Genomic DNA, 18,131 nt, shown 5'->3' with positions numbered 1-18,131 from the left:
ACGTTCAGCTGTATAATGAAATTACGATATTGAAAATTTGTGCTGAACCGAAACTCGAACCAAAATTTCCCGCTTGTCGCAAGCTATCGCCGTAACAAGTTTGGCTATCTCAGCATGCTTCATGGCCAGACCCAAATTTCCATATGTCGTCATCCATGTGCCTATGATCTGCACTCTTACATTCATCATGTATGTTCCCTTACAGGGGAGACACTGCAATTGGAAGTCACTTGCTACTGACACAAAGATACGATATTGTAGCAAATGCATGTCAGAAGAAATGGGCACCAAGAAAATTTGTGCTGGATTGGGACTAACACAGATTTCCAGTTTACTGTGGTAAATATTTGGCAAGCAACTTTCAATTAAAAATGTCTCCTCTGTACAGCAATATACATAATGAATGCACGAGTGCAGGTTGTAGACATACTGACGACATATGGAAGTTTGGGTCTGGCCACGATTGCTCGGATAGCTGAAATGGTTAAGGTGACTGCTCAGGACAAGTGATAAATCTGGGTTTGAGTCCCAGTCTGGCACAAATTTTCAATGTCATCACTCCATTATACAGCTGAAGTTTGTCCATATTCGAAAACATGAATATAATCCACATATGTCATAATGGCTGTAGTCACCGCAGTGCCTGTTGCTTCAGACATGAATGCACTGTAACATTGCATATTGATTGTGGGTATTTTCAGATGTGCCTCATTTTAACGAAGTACTCCACAACCACTTCCTTGACAAAAGCATAAAGCTTTCTGATGGGAAAGTAATTACCGAAGCACCAATCAATGAATTGCAATCATTAGATAACACAGAAATTAAAATGTGCCCAAAACTGTCACTATTTCATGTCAGTGTTAAAGGTAAGGACCGCCAAAGAGTATATCTAGCCTTGCAACTTTTTTCAAATACAGCTACTCAGGCAATTCAATATCTGTAGGAAAAAAAAAAAAAACACGCAACATTCTTTCAGTTTGTTAGTCACTCATTTGACATCCTGAATTCTCATACAATAGTCAACAAAAAGGTATTAATGAGCACTTATGGAAATAATGAGCAACTCAAAAAAAAAATTTGCGGGTTCATAACAGAAAGCAACTATTGTAATTCCAGAAAGTACTGTTAACAGCAATTAATTCTTTATTTGGCCTTCATTCTGGCCTCCTGTCTCTTGGCATTAAGTATATTTTCAAAGGACAGCTGAATCAAGATTGTCTCCAAAATGTGTTTTCACAGATCAGAAGCATTGGTTTTTTTTATCAACATCATCCTCCAAAAGAAGTGAAAAATCACCTATATGTTTTGCTTCTGAGACAGAACGCCCATGACATTCCATTGTTGAGCTCTTTCTCTGTGGGACTGGAAGATGACCAACAACAGTTCCTCTTACTGAGTTTGCTTCGTGGAATATTGCCTGGTATGTCTGAAGCAATGGCCATTCTAGATGAGGAAGCAGAGATACACGATATAAATTTCAGTTGTCAGCCTGCTGCACTGTCTGCAGTGACATATCTTGGATGCTCTCCAGAAGGATTCAGATATCTAGCAAGTTACATAGCACATCATGCTGCACAATACACTGTGAACATCATCATCATCGAAAGAATTACTTTGTTGCCCTCCAACGTTCCTCTCAGAATACGCATGGATAGAATTTCTATCATGAGGCGGTTTAATAGTGCTGCCTGACAAGTGGCTGTGACCAATCTCAGAATTTGAGGTCACATTCTACGAGGCCAATGGAATTGACATGTAGTAAAAAAAAGTCTAAGAGATTAGCCAACATGATTTCGCAGAAATATACTCATGTGGTGCAGGAGGTAATTAAAACAGTCTTATGGATCCTAATTTTTATTAAGAGTACACTACCTCAATATGAAACTGAAGACAGAGGAAGCAGTAGTATCAAAGAGATGGAAACCTCATCAGTAGAACTGTTCAGCAGTCAGAGCAATCTAACGAGGTAACCACCATAAACGATGCACATATAGTAAATTTTGTGTGTGAAGTAGCCTTGTTTGTGACACTGCAATACAGCTTTATGCCCTTCCCTTGCAATTCCGCTTCCCTGCTGATGTAATTCCAACAGCAATCTGTTTCACTTCAGGCCCAACCTTTACAGAATAGCCTTGGTCAAACCTATGTATGCCCTCATATCAGTCTACAACATGGAGTTGTTCAAAATAGGGCACAGTGAAACAGGAAAACAAAAAGGACCACAAATAAGTGCATGCTCTGGCTGCAGAAAATGACCATCCACTATAGGCCAGAATTTTTCTATTCCCACTCATGTTGGCTCATTTCTTTCCACCCGAGTGGCTTGAATGATCATCTTCAGGACAAGATAGCTGGTTCTATGATCCTTAATTTGTTGTTTTGTGCCTCCAGTGCCAGTCTTTCCCCAGTTAGGCCCAAAATATCACTTAGCACACACCTGGAAGTGGCAAGTTACGTACTTAGCCTTTACTGTATTTTCTTAGTATTGTAGGTTGGCAGGTCTGTGGAGAATCCCAATTCAGTTTTACAATGAGTACTCTACAATGGCACTGGCCCCTTGCTTAGCTTACATTTATCGCAATTTCCTTGCCCAGCGCAAAGTTCCAAGTGAATCGGAAAAAGTGCATGTGACTCCTGTATATAAGAAGGGTAAAAAGAATGGACCCACAAAATTACAGACCAATATCCTTAACATTAGTTTGCTGCAGAACTGCTGAACATATTCTCAGCCTGAATACAATAAATTTCCTTGAGACGGAAAAGCTTCTGTCCACATATCAGCACAGTTTTAGAAGGCATCCTACATGCGAAACTCAGGTTGCCCTTTTCTGACATGACATCCTGAAAAACATGGATGGAGAGCAACAGGTAGAGTCCATATTCCTAGATTTCCAAAAAGCATTTGACTCTGTGCCCCATTGCAGACTTAAAAATGGTATGAGCTTACAGGATAGGTTCCGAGATATATGAGTGGCTCGAAGGCTTCTGAAGTAATAGTACCCAGTATGTTGTCCTTTAAGGGGAGTATTCATCAGAAGCAAGGATATCATCGGGAGTGCCCCAGAGAAGTTAATGCAGATAAGTAGAAAAAACAAACCCATAATCTGTGAATACAGCATTAGTAAATTAGTAACGTGCAGCTTGACACAGTCACATCAATTAAATGTCTAGGCATGTCATTGCAAAGCAATATGAAATGGAATGAGCATGTAATGATAGTAGTAGGGATGTCAAATGGTGAAATTCGTTTTATTGGGAGAATTTTAGGAAAGTGTGGTTCATCATTAAGGACACTAGTGGGACCCATCCTTGAGTACTGCTAGTGTGTTTGGAATTCACACGAGACTGGATTGAAGGAAGACATTGAAGCAATTTTGATCCAGGCTGCTAGATTTGTTACCAGTACGTTCAAACTACATGCTAGTATTACAGAGATGCTTCGAGAACTCAAATGGGAAAACCTGGAGGGAAGGTGATTTTTTTGCAGATGAGGGGGATTACCACTGAGAAAATTTAGCGTGCTGGCATCTTGAGCTGACAGCAGAATGATTCCACTGCTGTCAATGTACATTTCACATAAGGACTGCAAAGATAAGGGGAATTAGGACTCATACAGAGGCATACAGACAGTCATTTTTCCCTTGTTCTATTTGCAACTGGAACAAGAAAGGACTTGACTAGTGGTACAGAGTACCCTCCGCCACACACCATATGGTGGCTTGTAGAGTATGTTTGTGGATATACATGACCTTCCTTCTGTGACCGTGTGTGCAAAATGTGCCATTTTTTTGACCAGTGAATTCTTTACATGCCTCTTTGGTCACTGTGTCAGCTTCATGGTGCCCTGGTGTTCAGCAGAATGAGCCTGCCTTCACAAGTAATTCTAGATGGAGAAGGGTGTCCCAAATGCTGTAGATAAATTTTTCTGGCTGGTACACATTTGCGTAAGCCATTCAGGAAACCTGAGAGGACAAGGTACTTAGTTCCACAATTCATCCTAATTGGTTTCAGTGCCCTAAAGATAACATGTCACCATCAAGAACTGTAAATTCAGTTAAGCAGCACAACTCCAAGGCTCTACTGAAAAAAATGAGTGAATATCCAGAAGACAAATTCCATTTTTAGACTTGTCAGTGTATTAAACTCACAGTTATCATTTACAACAAATATTCAAGACTCATCTCAGTCCTGTTAATGGAAGACATTTTATTTGCTATACCTAGACTGATGAGTTATTATTTTGTTCAGACTACAGCTGCTTCCTCTTCTCGAAGGCATGAACCAACACTTAATAGGCAGTCGAAAAACTGTTTAACACAGTGGTACCAATTGCACTTTATACAAACGTCAAATCACATCAGCCTATTCAGTACTCTGCTCTGGTAGGCACACCGGAGCATGTGGACAGATGCTTTATGAAGGGACAAATCACAGGATGTGATGCGATACTCAGAGTTGCATATTCTGACTTCAAAAATTGTATTTATTCAGCAAAGGCATATTACTTAACTATGTGTGAAACCACAGCATTCAATCAGCATTCACAGCAGGTACCTTGTCACTAGAGCCACAAGGTTCCTTCCCCCAAAGCTGCATTCAAGTGGACTTCGTATGTCAGAGGCCATTAGCCACTCCTTCCAACCCTCTAGCTCCCTACTTATTTTAATCCTGTCACATAATATCCCACACTGTCAAACAAAATTTTGGACTTTTCCTTCTGAGAATGTGGTTTTAGATATTATTTGCTATTTATTATATTTAATAATTGACTTTCAAAACATAATTTATGGTACACCACTGTGTATCGATGAGACCTCTATACTATAAACATATAAGGTTTATAAACATACAAGATTTCTACAGACTGCTCATACAATATGTCTTTTATGGCAATTATGCTCACACTAAATTTTGTCACAGTGAAAAATAGTGAGAAATTCAACTTGCATCCCAGCAGAAATGAGGTGTTGCAGCCTCTAAAGCGGATATTACACGACGATCCACCACAAACGGTACTAGTCTAGTGTGATAGCCAGCTAACAGTAGAATGGGTGAAACTATGAAAATTAGCAGACAAATTATCCATGCGCCAGAATAGACAGCATTTCTAAACTGCCGTCTATCCACGCATGTGCACTAGGTACTGATAATTCGCACATGTGCAGAAGGGGGTACCTCAGTGATTTCTGCTTGTTATTTGCTTATTATTTGGCGTTTGATTACTTCATATTATAGAGGTGAAATGGAGCAAAGAAGCGTTAAGCGTCTAATTCCGGCATACAGTAAGGAAAGGTGTCTTTATGACCCACTGTACCATATTACGGTATGTTAGCAATCGTTTCTTTCTGAGTAATATGCGTAAAACATTACAGGGCAATTTTCGATTTGTATCGTAATGCCTCAGCTTACGAAAGTTCATGTTTGATCTGATTGCATCTCTTGCTTTATTTCAGCATGCCAGAAAGGAGAAACTGGCAGTGATGGTGAGAAAGTCCATGTAGTTTTGCCCAGTGCAACAGACGAGGACTGCAAAACTCTTAGTAGCATTCCATTTTCCAAACTTGGAAAAATAACACACGTGCACCTTTAAGTACTGGTCCTTCAAAGTGTTGCAAATTGCACAGTACATAGATCCACAACAACTTTTGAAATTGTGGGCTGTGCTACTCTGTGGCTAAAAGCCGAACCCTTCAAAAGATTTCTTAGTCCCCAGGAAACGGAATGTTACAACCAGCCCGAAACATAACAGGACATGTACTGGTATATTATCAGTGATATAGGTTGGTAAGATAACAAAACATTTATTTATATGATTTAATTCTTACTTTCGAGAAGGTGAGATAGCCTCCCTTATGACTGTCACACTTGCTAATTCCATCCTGTATCATAGACAGCAGCTTCTCGAAAAAGGCCATTTCCATCCTCACAAAGTTCCGAAATTGTGGCAGGTCTTCGGGCCTCAGTTCTTTCGAAAGCAATATAATCCCCAGCCTTCGTTCCTTCTTTTCAGCCAGGGTCGAACTCAACAACATCTGGCTTTTCGTTTTTGTCGTCGTTTTGCCCTAATCCGAAGATTTACTGTCACTGTTAGGGCAATAGCTCCAAAAACAAGTGGGTCCTCCATGTGTAAAATGTAAATTTAGATATACATATACCTTTGCAACCAAGTGTCATAATATGAAACTAACTGTTGAGTCTGCAATTCAGAACAGTTGTAGCCTAGATAATAGAATAACAATTACTTAATAAATAATGATAAAAACAATTTCTTATTAAATAGGAACCTTGATCTCACATAAACAATTTGAATGAATGACGTTCCATTAAGTCATATGGTCGCCCTTGTATTTCGCGTGGTACAATGAACGACTTGACAAGAGATCAGACAGTTATATTTGCATTTTGCACTTTATTACCGTCTACTGCGCATGTGGACCAGGTATATCCTGCGTGGATGGTGTAATAGGTCTACATGAACCACCTTGTAGTTACAGATGTGCATGCTTAGGGCACTGGTGCAGCACAGGCATATGGTTTACGCGCATAGTGTAATAGGGGTTAATGGGTCCTTCCTTTAGAAACTTGTACACACCACTTTGCTCTAAAACTGGCTTTGCTACCTTTTTGTATTTATATAAATTGTGTAAGTGAGGCAGGTTTGAGAATCAGAAAAATAAAGGAGTAAAACTTACTTTCCATAATCCTGGCAGAGATTTCAGAACCAATTCCACATTGGGGCCATCCTTGTTCAACACTAATAAGATGGTTAGTTTTAACTACCGATTTGACAATGGTTTCTTCATCGAGAGGGCGCAATGACCGCAGATTTATTACTTCTGCTTCTATTCCTTCACCAGCAAGTTGCGATGCTGCATGCAGGCACAACTCGACTGCCTTAGAGTGTGCAACTATAGTCACATGCTTTCCTGAAATAGAAAATACAGTTAGATTCACCAAAAATTAGCTTTCCCAAGTAAGACAGATGAAAAATAACATAAAATATAAACCTCTAAAAAACAGACTGTGGCAATACAATAAACCTGGTACAACAAACTGAGTTATTAAATTTGTTAAACTGTAATGGCCCATCGACCACAGTTTCAACAGAAACTATTTGGCTATCCTTTCGATATGACTAACAGGAAACATATAGCAGGACCACTGAACCAGCATTTAAATTATCACTTTCCTCGTTGAGAGTTTGATATGTCACTGTACTCAGTGGCTCTGAGGAGATGAAACAAAGAATAAAATATGAGAAGCCGATAAATGGAAGAATTCATTACAGATGGACCATTGTTTCAAATTATACAAGAATGGGGGAATGAATCTGGTGATGTCTCATGGAAGGATCACCTCAGCATAAATTATGGGAATCATAAAAAAAAAAACCTGAATAAGGATGGACCAATCTGAATTTGAAACCCGTTTCTCCTGGATATGAGCCAGTGTAAACAGTTCGGATATTATCATCAGTAAAAGGTGAACAAGAAAGTGGAAGAAAGAGAAAGATGGTGGCAAAATATGTAAAATGGAAATGAGCAGATCAACTGATATAGCAGGCACAGGAAATAGTAAAGGGAAACTGACAATAGTGTAAAATCATGGACTAACAAAGAGTTCACAGCTGCAAAATGTGCAGAAACCTAACAACAATTGTTAAGGTAAAAAGGTGACAGCATATTTTGCCAGATGCCTTGAAAATTTACAGTTTGTTACTAACACATAATCTCTTCTGTCTATACCCATTTTCTTTTACTGGAAGTTTCATCCTAATGACAGCAGTACATAATGTTGGTAAGTATTCCAGACACTTTCAGGACTTTTCTATTACCATGAACACAGCTCCTCTTAATGAGTAAAACCATTGTTGTTTGACTTATATTCATAAACAAGCAAACACTATAAAATACTGAAAAGTGTATATCATCGGTTTCAGCAGTCTAAATTTTAAGTGCTTAAATTTAGACGAGAGTTTTTTTGCTATAATGAGTTGACAAATAATTGAGTTCATAAGTAAAAGCTGCTCTTTATAATGCAAGTTTGTTTGTTTGTTTGTTTACTTCCTTACTTTATTTGTATACTTTATTAATGCAAAATTAAATTTGCAAATTGCACGTCTTGTAACCCCACTACATGTATTGATGTAAGACATGGAATTATTGACAAGCGTCATTACTTCTATGTTTGGTGGTGATGCTGCTGACAAGAACACAGCACCTCTGGCTTACTAGCCGATGAGCAGCTAGCCAGCTGATTTCAGCCCGAGTGGTCACAAGCTCGCCTTCATTCTCTGTGAGTCAGCTGACGCTGTTCCAATTGAACCAATGCAATGTTAACACACACTACTGGGCCGTGAAGTGGGCTATTCTACACTTGTAGAACTGTACTACACCTATCTGCTGTATTATTAGAGTGAAGTTACACTTCAGCACCTATGGTCTGGTATACTTATTCAGTCTAGGGAACTAATTAACCATTATGGTGGTTCCCACTGTGGTGTCACCGCCAGACACCACACTTGCTAGGTGGTAGCTTTTAAATCGGCCGCGGTCCGTTAGTATACGTCGGACCCGCGCGTCGCCACTGTCAGTGATTGCAGACCGAGCGCCACCACACGGCAGGTCTAGAGAGACTTACTAGCACTCGCCCCAGTTGTACAGCCAACTTAGCCAGAGATGGATCACTGACAACTACGCTCTCATTAGCCGAGACGATAGTTAGCATAGCCTTCAGCTACGTCATTTGCTAGGACCTAGCAAGGCGCCATAGCATTTGATATTATTTTATATTGTGGTTATAACATGTACCGTCAAGAGAGATGTTCTACAATTGTGGATTAAAGTTAAGTATTACATCAACTACGTACTTTATTTGCTACTATTAATTCCTTTAACTGTTCCAGACCTCACGCCAATCTGCGCGTGAGCTTAACGCGTGCCTTTCGGCTTCCTCTCATTGTGACTTGGCTGTCTTGCCAAGTCACAACACCCACCACTATCAGTATTGCCACACCTGTGTTACTATAATGCATCTGGCCTATGTTCTGTGTGCACAATAATTATTTGTGCAAGTTCTTTAATTTTCTTGTGGCTGAGGACTATTATTTTTTTTTTTAACTTAGTGACTTTTGTTTCACATTGCAGTGGACTTATGCATGAGTAATAAATAACTGTTGCCACAGAAGCACGAGTTACAAAACTGGCAACAAGGCGGTTATTTTCATATTTGTGCTGCACGTCGAAACCTTCCGTAAAGTTTTGGTATTTTTCAACTTGTGCCTCTTTGGTGGAATCACTTTGCCAGAGAGGCTTGTGGTGTGAATGTGATCTGCAAGGTGGTATGTGATTGGCAGCGATGGGAGTCTTGAGTTAGCAGGTGGCGAGCAGGCCTCTGTGCTGGGAGCAGCCCACGTATGTGCTGGAACACGATGTGGCCGCACCTGGAGTGATAGTGTGGCCTAGTTGTTGTTGAGAGCCGTTGTTTGGAAAACTGTAATTTGGAAAGGAACTCCCTTTTACATGCAAGAGTGCTTCGGTCGCACAATACTGGTGTTGCCTGAAGGAGATCGGCAGCTAAAGCAATGGTTAGAGGTCTGCATGGCCATCACTATACTGTCACTGCGCCCTGGTCGCATTTACCCATGAGTACTGGATAACTCCACATGAAGCTGAGCAACTTTATTATTGAGTACTTGCCCATCTGTGTGTTTTAGTTGCTCATCTTGCAAATTTGTAATTGAGTCTCTTCTTGTGGGGCGCCATTAGTTCCAATATTTTGTGACTGGTCATTTGTTTGTGTTAACTGTTCATGTTACAAGGTTCTCATTAAGTGTGCCCTGGTGGGGGCAATTATTTTGTATACATGTGTGGTAACTGATTTATATTTCAGGTCTGATTATGCCAATTTAATAATGTGTGTAATGTATTGCCAGGAAGTGTGCCCAATACTGACATGTGAAATAAAATAAGATTACAGCTCTGTAAACTCACGGTGGTAGCAGTGGATGAATTATAATGCCAAATCTGTTCCTGAGTTAAGTAATTACCTTTTGTAATTGAATAGTTCATGTGTCTCAATTTGGCACTCATCTGAAGGAGTTTTGAACCTAAATTTGTTTTGAAAGTGTTCGGTACTCCTGTACATCAAATGAGCAAATTTTAAATTGTGGCATGAGAAAGACTAGTGTGTGCAAAACTTGTGATAAGGTGGTCCCACTGTAATTTGTTGTTGTGTATTTCAAGTACTTTTGCCAAATTCGATTGATGTGAATTTTGTTTTTAGGTAAGAATTGCTGTCAGTTTGTTGTTATAAATTTGTTTAAGGGTTACTACATGCATTTTTATGATACCATTGGGGATTTTAAATTTTTTTATCGCAAGTAGTTATCAAGCTTGAGTTGAAAATTTTAATTGATGTTACAATTGCTGTGGGCTCAAATTTGACACTACTGTATTGCCAGTATTTTACTCCTGATATTGAATCAGTGTCGGTATCATCAATTAAGAGTAAGCCTTGAAATGGTTACACTCTAAATGAGGAAAAAATTAAAAGGGGTAGGAGGATATGTTTTTTTAATAACTGTGTGTTATGAAATTTGTTTTAAAGGATGTCTGAATTAATCTTAGCCCTGCCCCTTACCACTCCTTCATAGCTCCTACCATACCAGTATTAAGGCACAACTGTCAAGATGCAAAGTTTTTTTGAAGAGCTCATTCAGCATAAGGAACTGGTAAAGCTTTTGATGAGCTCAATGCTTCAATAGTCACAAGCATTGCCAGCTATATCAACCTCTTGACTGTCTCATGATGTACAGAAAGACTGGTAAACAAACAGTCTGCACTGAATTTAGAGGTAAGTGATAGTGTCTGTCATGAGGAGACATTTTGGTCGTCACCCACACCTGTCACATCAGTTAGTACAAACATCGGCACCACTATCGAACCTGTCAGCATGACCTTAAAGGTTTAAGAGGAATGTGCAAATTTACATTTATATGTGGACAACCGTATTTTGAAAGGTTAATTCGAGATGATGTAATCTGTCTGGCCCATGATAAAGATGTGTGCACACAGGCTCCTCTCTAGCAGGAGTGTTATGCACTGCACCTGCTTCTGGAATCTAACAGTAGATGTTTTCTTCTGGTTTCAAAATCTCTCCCATAACTCTGGTAAGGATGGACTCTGTGCATCAAACTTCAATGTCAGATCCTAATGTGATATATACGTTGCATCTGGTGGCAGCCCACCCGCACCATTCTACGTCGTCTTGTTCTGAGGCACCTATCCCTGTGGTTTCAGTTGTTCTCTAGCTATTTAGACCATTTTATATAGCATGCATGCCATGGGCAATGCCACCATATTGCAGAGATGCATCAAAGTGCATGGCATTACAGACAATTATCATGTAGCAGCATCTAGAAAGATACTGTTACATGCAGAATTATAAGAAGTGCCAGTGAAGTTTCTCTTAAATACTGGTGTGTCATTCTCTATGATCACTCAGTCCACATATTTCAGTATTGTGCTCTAACACTATGGCAATCAAAATTATGGGCATAAAGACATTATGAGAGTCCACAGATAGACCAAGTGCAAGTTTCAGTCAAATATAGCCAAGTTACTTTGACAGTGCCTTTCCTTACTCACCAATCTGTAGGAAACAAATTTGTACTGGCTGCTTATTCCACATTTTGGTTTTCTATTCAACATTCTGTGCTTTTTATTCAACCTTCAGTGCCACATGAACCCAGAGAGACTATCTGCTTTGTAGTTATTTGAGCTAGGTTTAGCTTAGTCTTTGAATTTTCATGCCCACATACTATGGATGAGTACAGTGGGGCCGCAGTTCTTTAAGGCATATCAAATACAGCTAGCACTCCAAGATGAAGTTAACCTTGAACTGGACTGTTTGGAACAGTAACAAGTGCTTTTCCACCATCTCTCTTAGCCAATGGGCCTCCCCTCTGGTGGTAGTACGAAAGCCAGGGGGGCTCCCTCCAACTGTGTGGAGATTCTAAACTTACGTGCAATGCAAAAGCAGTTGTATATACCTCTAACCATGCTGCCAAGGAGCTCTTTTCTAAATTGTGGGGTCAACGTTTTTCAAAAATTGATCTTACAGAAGCTTATTGCTATAAACGATAACTGACAAGTGGTGGTTTGGGATGGCAACACACCTGCAGCAATAAGTGTTGCAGCTACTCGGCCAATCACGTTGGGAACTACCCCCAGATGAAGCTGCTGGCCACGGATGGATAACGGGATAGCAACACACAGGTAGACCATCACTATACAGCCCACCAAGCACATAAGTCTCTCCCCCCCCCCAAATCTTATTCTCCATGGCCAAGATCAACACACCCAAGCAACCATGTCGATCCTGTTTTTGCTGGCCCCTTGGAAAGATGCAGTTTATCTTGTACTGAAGTCCTTTTCTCATTTTCCTTATGTTCTCAGATTGCAGCAGACAACATTTGTGATAGTGAGGGCACTCAAAATTTTTTGGCATCTTCTCTGCACCTTCTTTATGGACAATTGACTTCAGTTCACAGTATCAGAGTTCTAGTAATTCTGCACTTGCTATGGCATGAAGCATTTAATGACCTTACCTTTTTATCCAGCTTGTAAAAGCTTTGAAGAATTTCTTGTTCATAGGAAACCACCACCTGCAACTGTACGGAAATCACAACCAGCTTCATTTACAGCACCCCAGCCAGACGTCTCCACTGTCTGGAGTGCTACTGCAATTGCAGAACTGCCAGGGCGGCAGGTACCAGCACCAGTACAACCTGCTTCTGAAATTCCCACACCACTGGAGCCTTTAACTTTGATTCCAACACTATTGTACAGGGATCAGTGTCAACCCTGTACTGACTGCAAGGACTTCCTTAAGTAACAGTCCACTGCCACCTTGTCACCCTGCCTGGAAAGTTTCAGCCCCATGTGCCGATTCAAGAGGGGAGGGATCTTGTACCCCATATTTGTTTCATATTGCATGTATAATAAATATTGTCATAGAACAGGTAACAAAAGTGTGCATTGACAATTTTAATTTTTTAAACACAAAAATTGCTCACCTTGTCGCTCTATTTTTGCTTTGCCAATTGGAATAAGGAAGTCATTTGAAAGAGCTTCATCACTCATAGGAAACTGAACACCATATAATATTTCATTTTCTAAACAAACTACAGGATCTGGATCCCTGATAGCAGCCTTAAGGAGTCCTTTTGCATCTTCTGACGAGTAGGGCGAGACCACCTGTTGCAACAGATACAAATCATGTTATGCTATCACTGGAACAACATCTACAGAGAAAATAATCTCCACAATTATACTGCACAGAATTAAAAACTTCTGAAGCACAGGCAAAGTAACACAAGAAAAGTTAATGAAATTAGTTTATGGAACCAGGAGTTTTTCTGCTAAGACAGAGGAAATTATAGGCGACAAAATAAAAAATTCACTGGTAAGGAAACTGCAATACTGAGCACAGCAGGGCAGCTTTAGACAGAAATCATCAGGGAAAGGCAGCAGGAGATCAGCTTTGAAAAAAATTAAAAATTATTTAGTGCAGTTGACAAGTCAGGGAAGTGAAAAAGAGCCTGGGGATTAAACAGTACAGTTGAGATGCATATAGGCAGTGAAAAGAAAAAGGGTGGGGGGGGGATCGAGGAATAGCATACACAAAGAATGAGGGGAGTGGAGAGGGGGGGGGGGTTGCGGCGGGGAGGGAGAAATGGAAAGTACAAAAAGCAGATAAAAGCTAGGCATACAGTGGGACATGACTGTTGTAGATTAAGTTTTTTGTTCAGTTCAATAAAATAACTGTCCGCTATGCAGCTGGCTACAGTGGCTTAGTGGTTGTCACAACAACTTTAAATTCCATGACCCTGATGAATCAAAACCTCTCTCTCTCTCTCTCTCTCTCTCTCTCTCTCTCTCTCTCTCTCTCTCACACACACACACACACACTCTTTTTTTTTTTTTTTTTTTTTTTTTTTGGGGGGGGGGGGGGGGGGGGGGGGGTTGTGAAAGCTCATCAGCCTTCTGACTGGTCTTACACAGCCCATCCATAACATGCTGCCCTGACACAATCACTTCATATCGCTGCAACACCTACATCCAACAATCTCTTGTTTATTGTGTATATTCCAATCTCTACAGCTTTTGCTTTCTGCAGTTCCTATAGTATCATAGAAGTTATTCCTTGATGTTTTAATACATGTTCTATCACTCAGTCCCTCTTCTAGTCAGTCTTTTCCACATATTCCTTGTATTGTCAATTCTGCAGAGGATTTCCTAATTTCTTGTCAGTCCATTTAATTTTCAGCATTCTCCTGTGACACTACATCTGAAATGCTTTAATTCCATTCTTTTCTGATTTTCCCACATTCCATGACTCACTTCACATATAATTTAAAAGGAGACCACATACCAATGTCCTGCTTAACTGTGGGCATTTTTAAAGTACTGTTACAATAAATATTCTTAGTTATGACTGTTGACTGACCTTTGTAAGGTACTCTCCAAGCACTGGCTATCACACTGTCGATTGTGTCTATAGCAATTGCACCCAACATAATCTACAGTAACTTGGTAGGAGCATAAAGAAAGTATTTCAGGATGGAAAAAAAGAAATAAAAATAAAATAAATCCCTGAATACCTAAACAAACACTTGACTTACAGTTGGTGTGTCTTGACTAGTTACAACACAAAATATTAAAAGCAAAAGTTAATTTCAAAAGTCTAAAGTTTGGGGTGCATTATATTGCATTTCTTTTTTGAATATTGAATACAGTATATGTTTCATTTCTGTGGCAGTCCTCTTCAAGCTCTCTCATCATTCACTCTTTGTGATCCTTCTCTGCACATGGAGGACATAATTTTTTCATTACTACTATGACAATATCACTTTTAAAGGAAAAAGATTTTTTAAGGAGAGAGTGGAAACGTGGGGTGAGGGTGAAAATCATTATATCAAAGACAGTCAGTGCCAAAAGCAATTACACAAAATAAAGGAAAACATACAAATAACCAGTGCATTTTTTCTAAAAAAAAAAGTTTGAGGATACTCTGACATTGGATATAATGCAGCGAAAATTACTTATAACTGAAGCATGGGATACCATCTGTCTGCTTTTAGCCATAACGTCATCAACATGTAAAAAAAAGGTATCGGACTCTTCAGTAGAAATACTGCTCAAATGAAGCAGATTATACCGAGAAACACCGAAGCATACAAGAAAATGTGGCATCGAACACTTCAGTTTACATCACTTCAAATGAAGCATGTGATTCCCATCAACCCCTACTTTTCTGTTCATCTTTCACCTCCAACTTAACTTACAAGTTGCAAGACAGGACACACTGTAAAACTTCGCACAACCGACAAGAATGGAACAGCAAACGCAAACGAATAGAGAATAACAAAACAAAGATGGCAATGAATCGCGAAGGGTGATGGTAACGGGACCGTACAGACATCTATCGGTAGCTCGGCGTTTGAGCGTACACATATCGTTTAGCACTACCATCGGCCCTGTTTAGCACTACCATTGGCCCAGGCTAGAGCACTACACATTTGTTTAACTGGCTGCCAGCAATTCAGTTGTCGAGAATAGTTACCGCAGCTTCGATAGGCTTGAAAGTGTCAATGACATCGCTTTTCCCACCAAAAACTGCACTGGTACAGTTCGTATTGCAATTACCAACACGAAAAAATGAAATAAAAAATTTACGTCCATGAAATAAATCTTTGGCACTCTTCCAAGTTCTCAACATCATAAAAAAATTACTTTGTTGACAAAAAAGTTTAGGGGTACGCATCCCCTAGCGTTCCCCCCAGAAAAACAGCACTGCAAATTACACAGCTATGTTAAAATACTGATTTTATCACCTAAATTTTAGCCTTTCCTTAAGGCAACTAAAAATAAAAGATTAATTTAAAACATTTAAATGATTGGCCACTCAGGTATAAAATTTTTTAATGTGTTTCCATCTACATATACTTTCCCACAATGCACTGTACAGCGCATGGTGGAGGGTACATCTTACCAATATTATGAATAGCCTTTTCTATTCTATTCACTGAGCAAGAGAAAAATGACTTTTTATATGCCTTTATACTTGCCCCAATCTCTTTTATTCTCACTAGTTCTATGTGAGATATACAATGGTGGCAGCATAAAGCTCGCACAGCCTTCTTTGAATACAGTTTCTCTATATTTACCCAATAGGATTTCACCTACACTGACCTGTTACGGTTCTAGCAGTCTGATTTTATTGGATGTGTGTTGTGCCTACTTGATAAGAACCTGAAAGTATGGAACAATATACTAAAATTAGTCACACTAGTGTTTCTTTACAGGTATATTGCATTTTCTCAGAACCCTTTCAAAAATCTACTTCTTCGATTCACCTTCCCTAATGCCGATAACATTATTGTCCGATTTTATATTGCTTCTTAGTATTACCCCTACATGGTTATGTGATATGTGCTCGACATGTTCACCACTAATCTTGTAATCAGATACTATTGGGTTCTTTCTCTTTGTTACACACATTTTCTTACATTTATCCACATTAAAGACTGCTCTCATTCATTACACCAAGGGGAAATTTGGTCCAAGTCATTCTGCAGTTCCTTACAATTGTCCAACAGCAATACTTTCCTGTATAAAAATGTATCATCACCAAACAATCTTATAGTACTGTTTATCTGCTCTGACACACAGTGTATGCATATTGAATACATTAGAGGTCTGTTATGATTCCTTTGAGCACACTGTGTGTGTGTGTGTGGGGGGGGGGGGGGGGGGGGGAGGGGGGGGGGGGGGAACCACCGTCCAATGTTATGTGCTAGGCTCAATTAGTAAAATACTCCTCGAGCTAAACACATATTTGCAAAGAGACTCCACAGGATATCTTGGTTAGGAATTGGTGCTGAATAAAGTAATATGTTTCGCACGAGTGGTTTTTCCTTAATCTATCCCGATTCTTTGAAAGAAGCTTCTTTCTCTCCCAGAATGTATTAATGTCTGAGCTTGGAATATGCTCTAGGATCCTGCAAACAGACAGAAATCAACGATATTGATCTTTAATTCTGCGCATCCAATTTTCTACAGATTTACAGCTACATGTAACAGTTGATCCTCAAAAAATATGAGGTAAGAAATGAACTAATTCCACGGTGTATTCACTATAAAATCAGTCCCTGATTTACGTAGTCTTCACTCTTCCTCAATACAATGTGTGCTATTATTAATACATCTCATTTGTGAGTCTGTGCAGCAGTCTAATAATGGTAAGATAGTATCCCATCTTGTGTGAATACAGTTTTAAATGTGGAATTTAAAATATATGTTTTCCATCTACTGTATTCAGTTTCAACATCGGGCAGATCCATGAGAGATTATATGAAAGGTTTAAATCCACTCACTCATTGACTTTATACACATTACCTGAACTTATTAAGATTTTCTGATAGCCAGGATCTGAATGTGAAATTTAGTGTTGACTTTACACATAGCACTTTTTATTTATGTACAGCTGCTATGAACTTTATTCTGTCTGATTCCCCAAAGTGTCATTTTGTAGACAGAGTGCAGCAGTCTTTCTTGCAAAATTTTTTTAGTCACATTATTAAATAGTATGGGTCTTTGCTGTATTTTATTACTTTACTTGAAGCATATTTCTCCAGTCCACAGTTTATAATGTCTTTTAGTTATAACTAACTGTTGTGTTTGTCAGATCTTAACTAAATGTTCTCATTTGGCCCCATAAATGAGTTAATGATTATCAGTTTGTCCAAGCACAAATATTCTCACTTATTTCTTGATGACATTTTCCATTTAGTGATCCTTGTTCCTGTATCAGCATCATGGTCACTAATCCCTCTCTCACTGGTGACACCCGCAAATAATTAGGAGGCTCCTCCTCATCCTCCTCCTCCTCCTCCTCCTCCTCTTGGAGAGTCTGATCTATCTTTCTGGTATATGTACACATGTATATAATTTCCTTACTCACCACTTCACAAATTAATATTTAAGCATCTGCACTGGGTAACACCGCTACACTAAACTGTCAGTGTGGGCTCTTCACTTGCCGACAGTAGCTCAATAATAACT

The 18,131-nt window shown here is 39.4% G+C and overlaps 1 protein-coding gene across 1 annotated transcript in view; it reads right to left on the bottom strand.

Annotated features, from left to right (window-relative positions):
- LOC124555354 (pyruvate dehydrogenase E1 component subunit beta, mitochondrial) overlaps nt 1-18,131 on the bottom strand; it is an 89,382-nt gene that overhangs the window by 22,719 nt on the left and 48,532 nt on the right. The window contains exons 6-7 of the mRNA XM_047129233.1: nt 13,082-13,262; nt 6,696-6,929 (exon numbers count right to left, since the gene is read on the bottom strand). Of these exons, the coding sequence (XP_046985189.1) occupies nt 6,696-6,929; nt 13,082-13,262 (415 nt within the window). The remainder of the gene's footprint in view (nt 1-6,695; nt 6,930-13,081; nt 13,263-18,131) is intronic.

This window comes from Schistocerca americana, chromosome X, assembly GCF_021461395.2.
Source record: "Schistocerca americana isolate TAMUIC-IGC-003095 chromosome X, iqSchAmer2.1, whole genome shotgun sequence".
NCBI lineage: Eukaryota > Metazoa > Arthropoda > Insecta > Orthoptera > Acrididae > Schistocerca > Schistocerca americana.
Note: the sequence above shows the minus strand (reverse complement) of the source record. Positions and strands in the feature narration are given on the sequence as shown.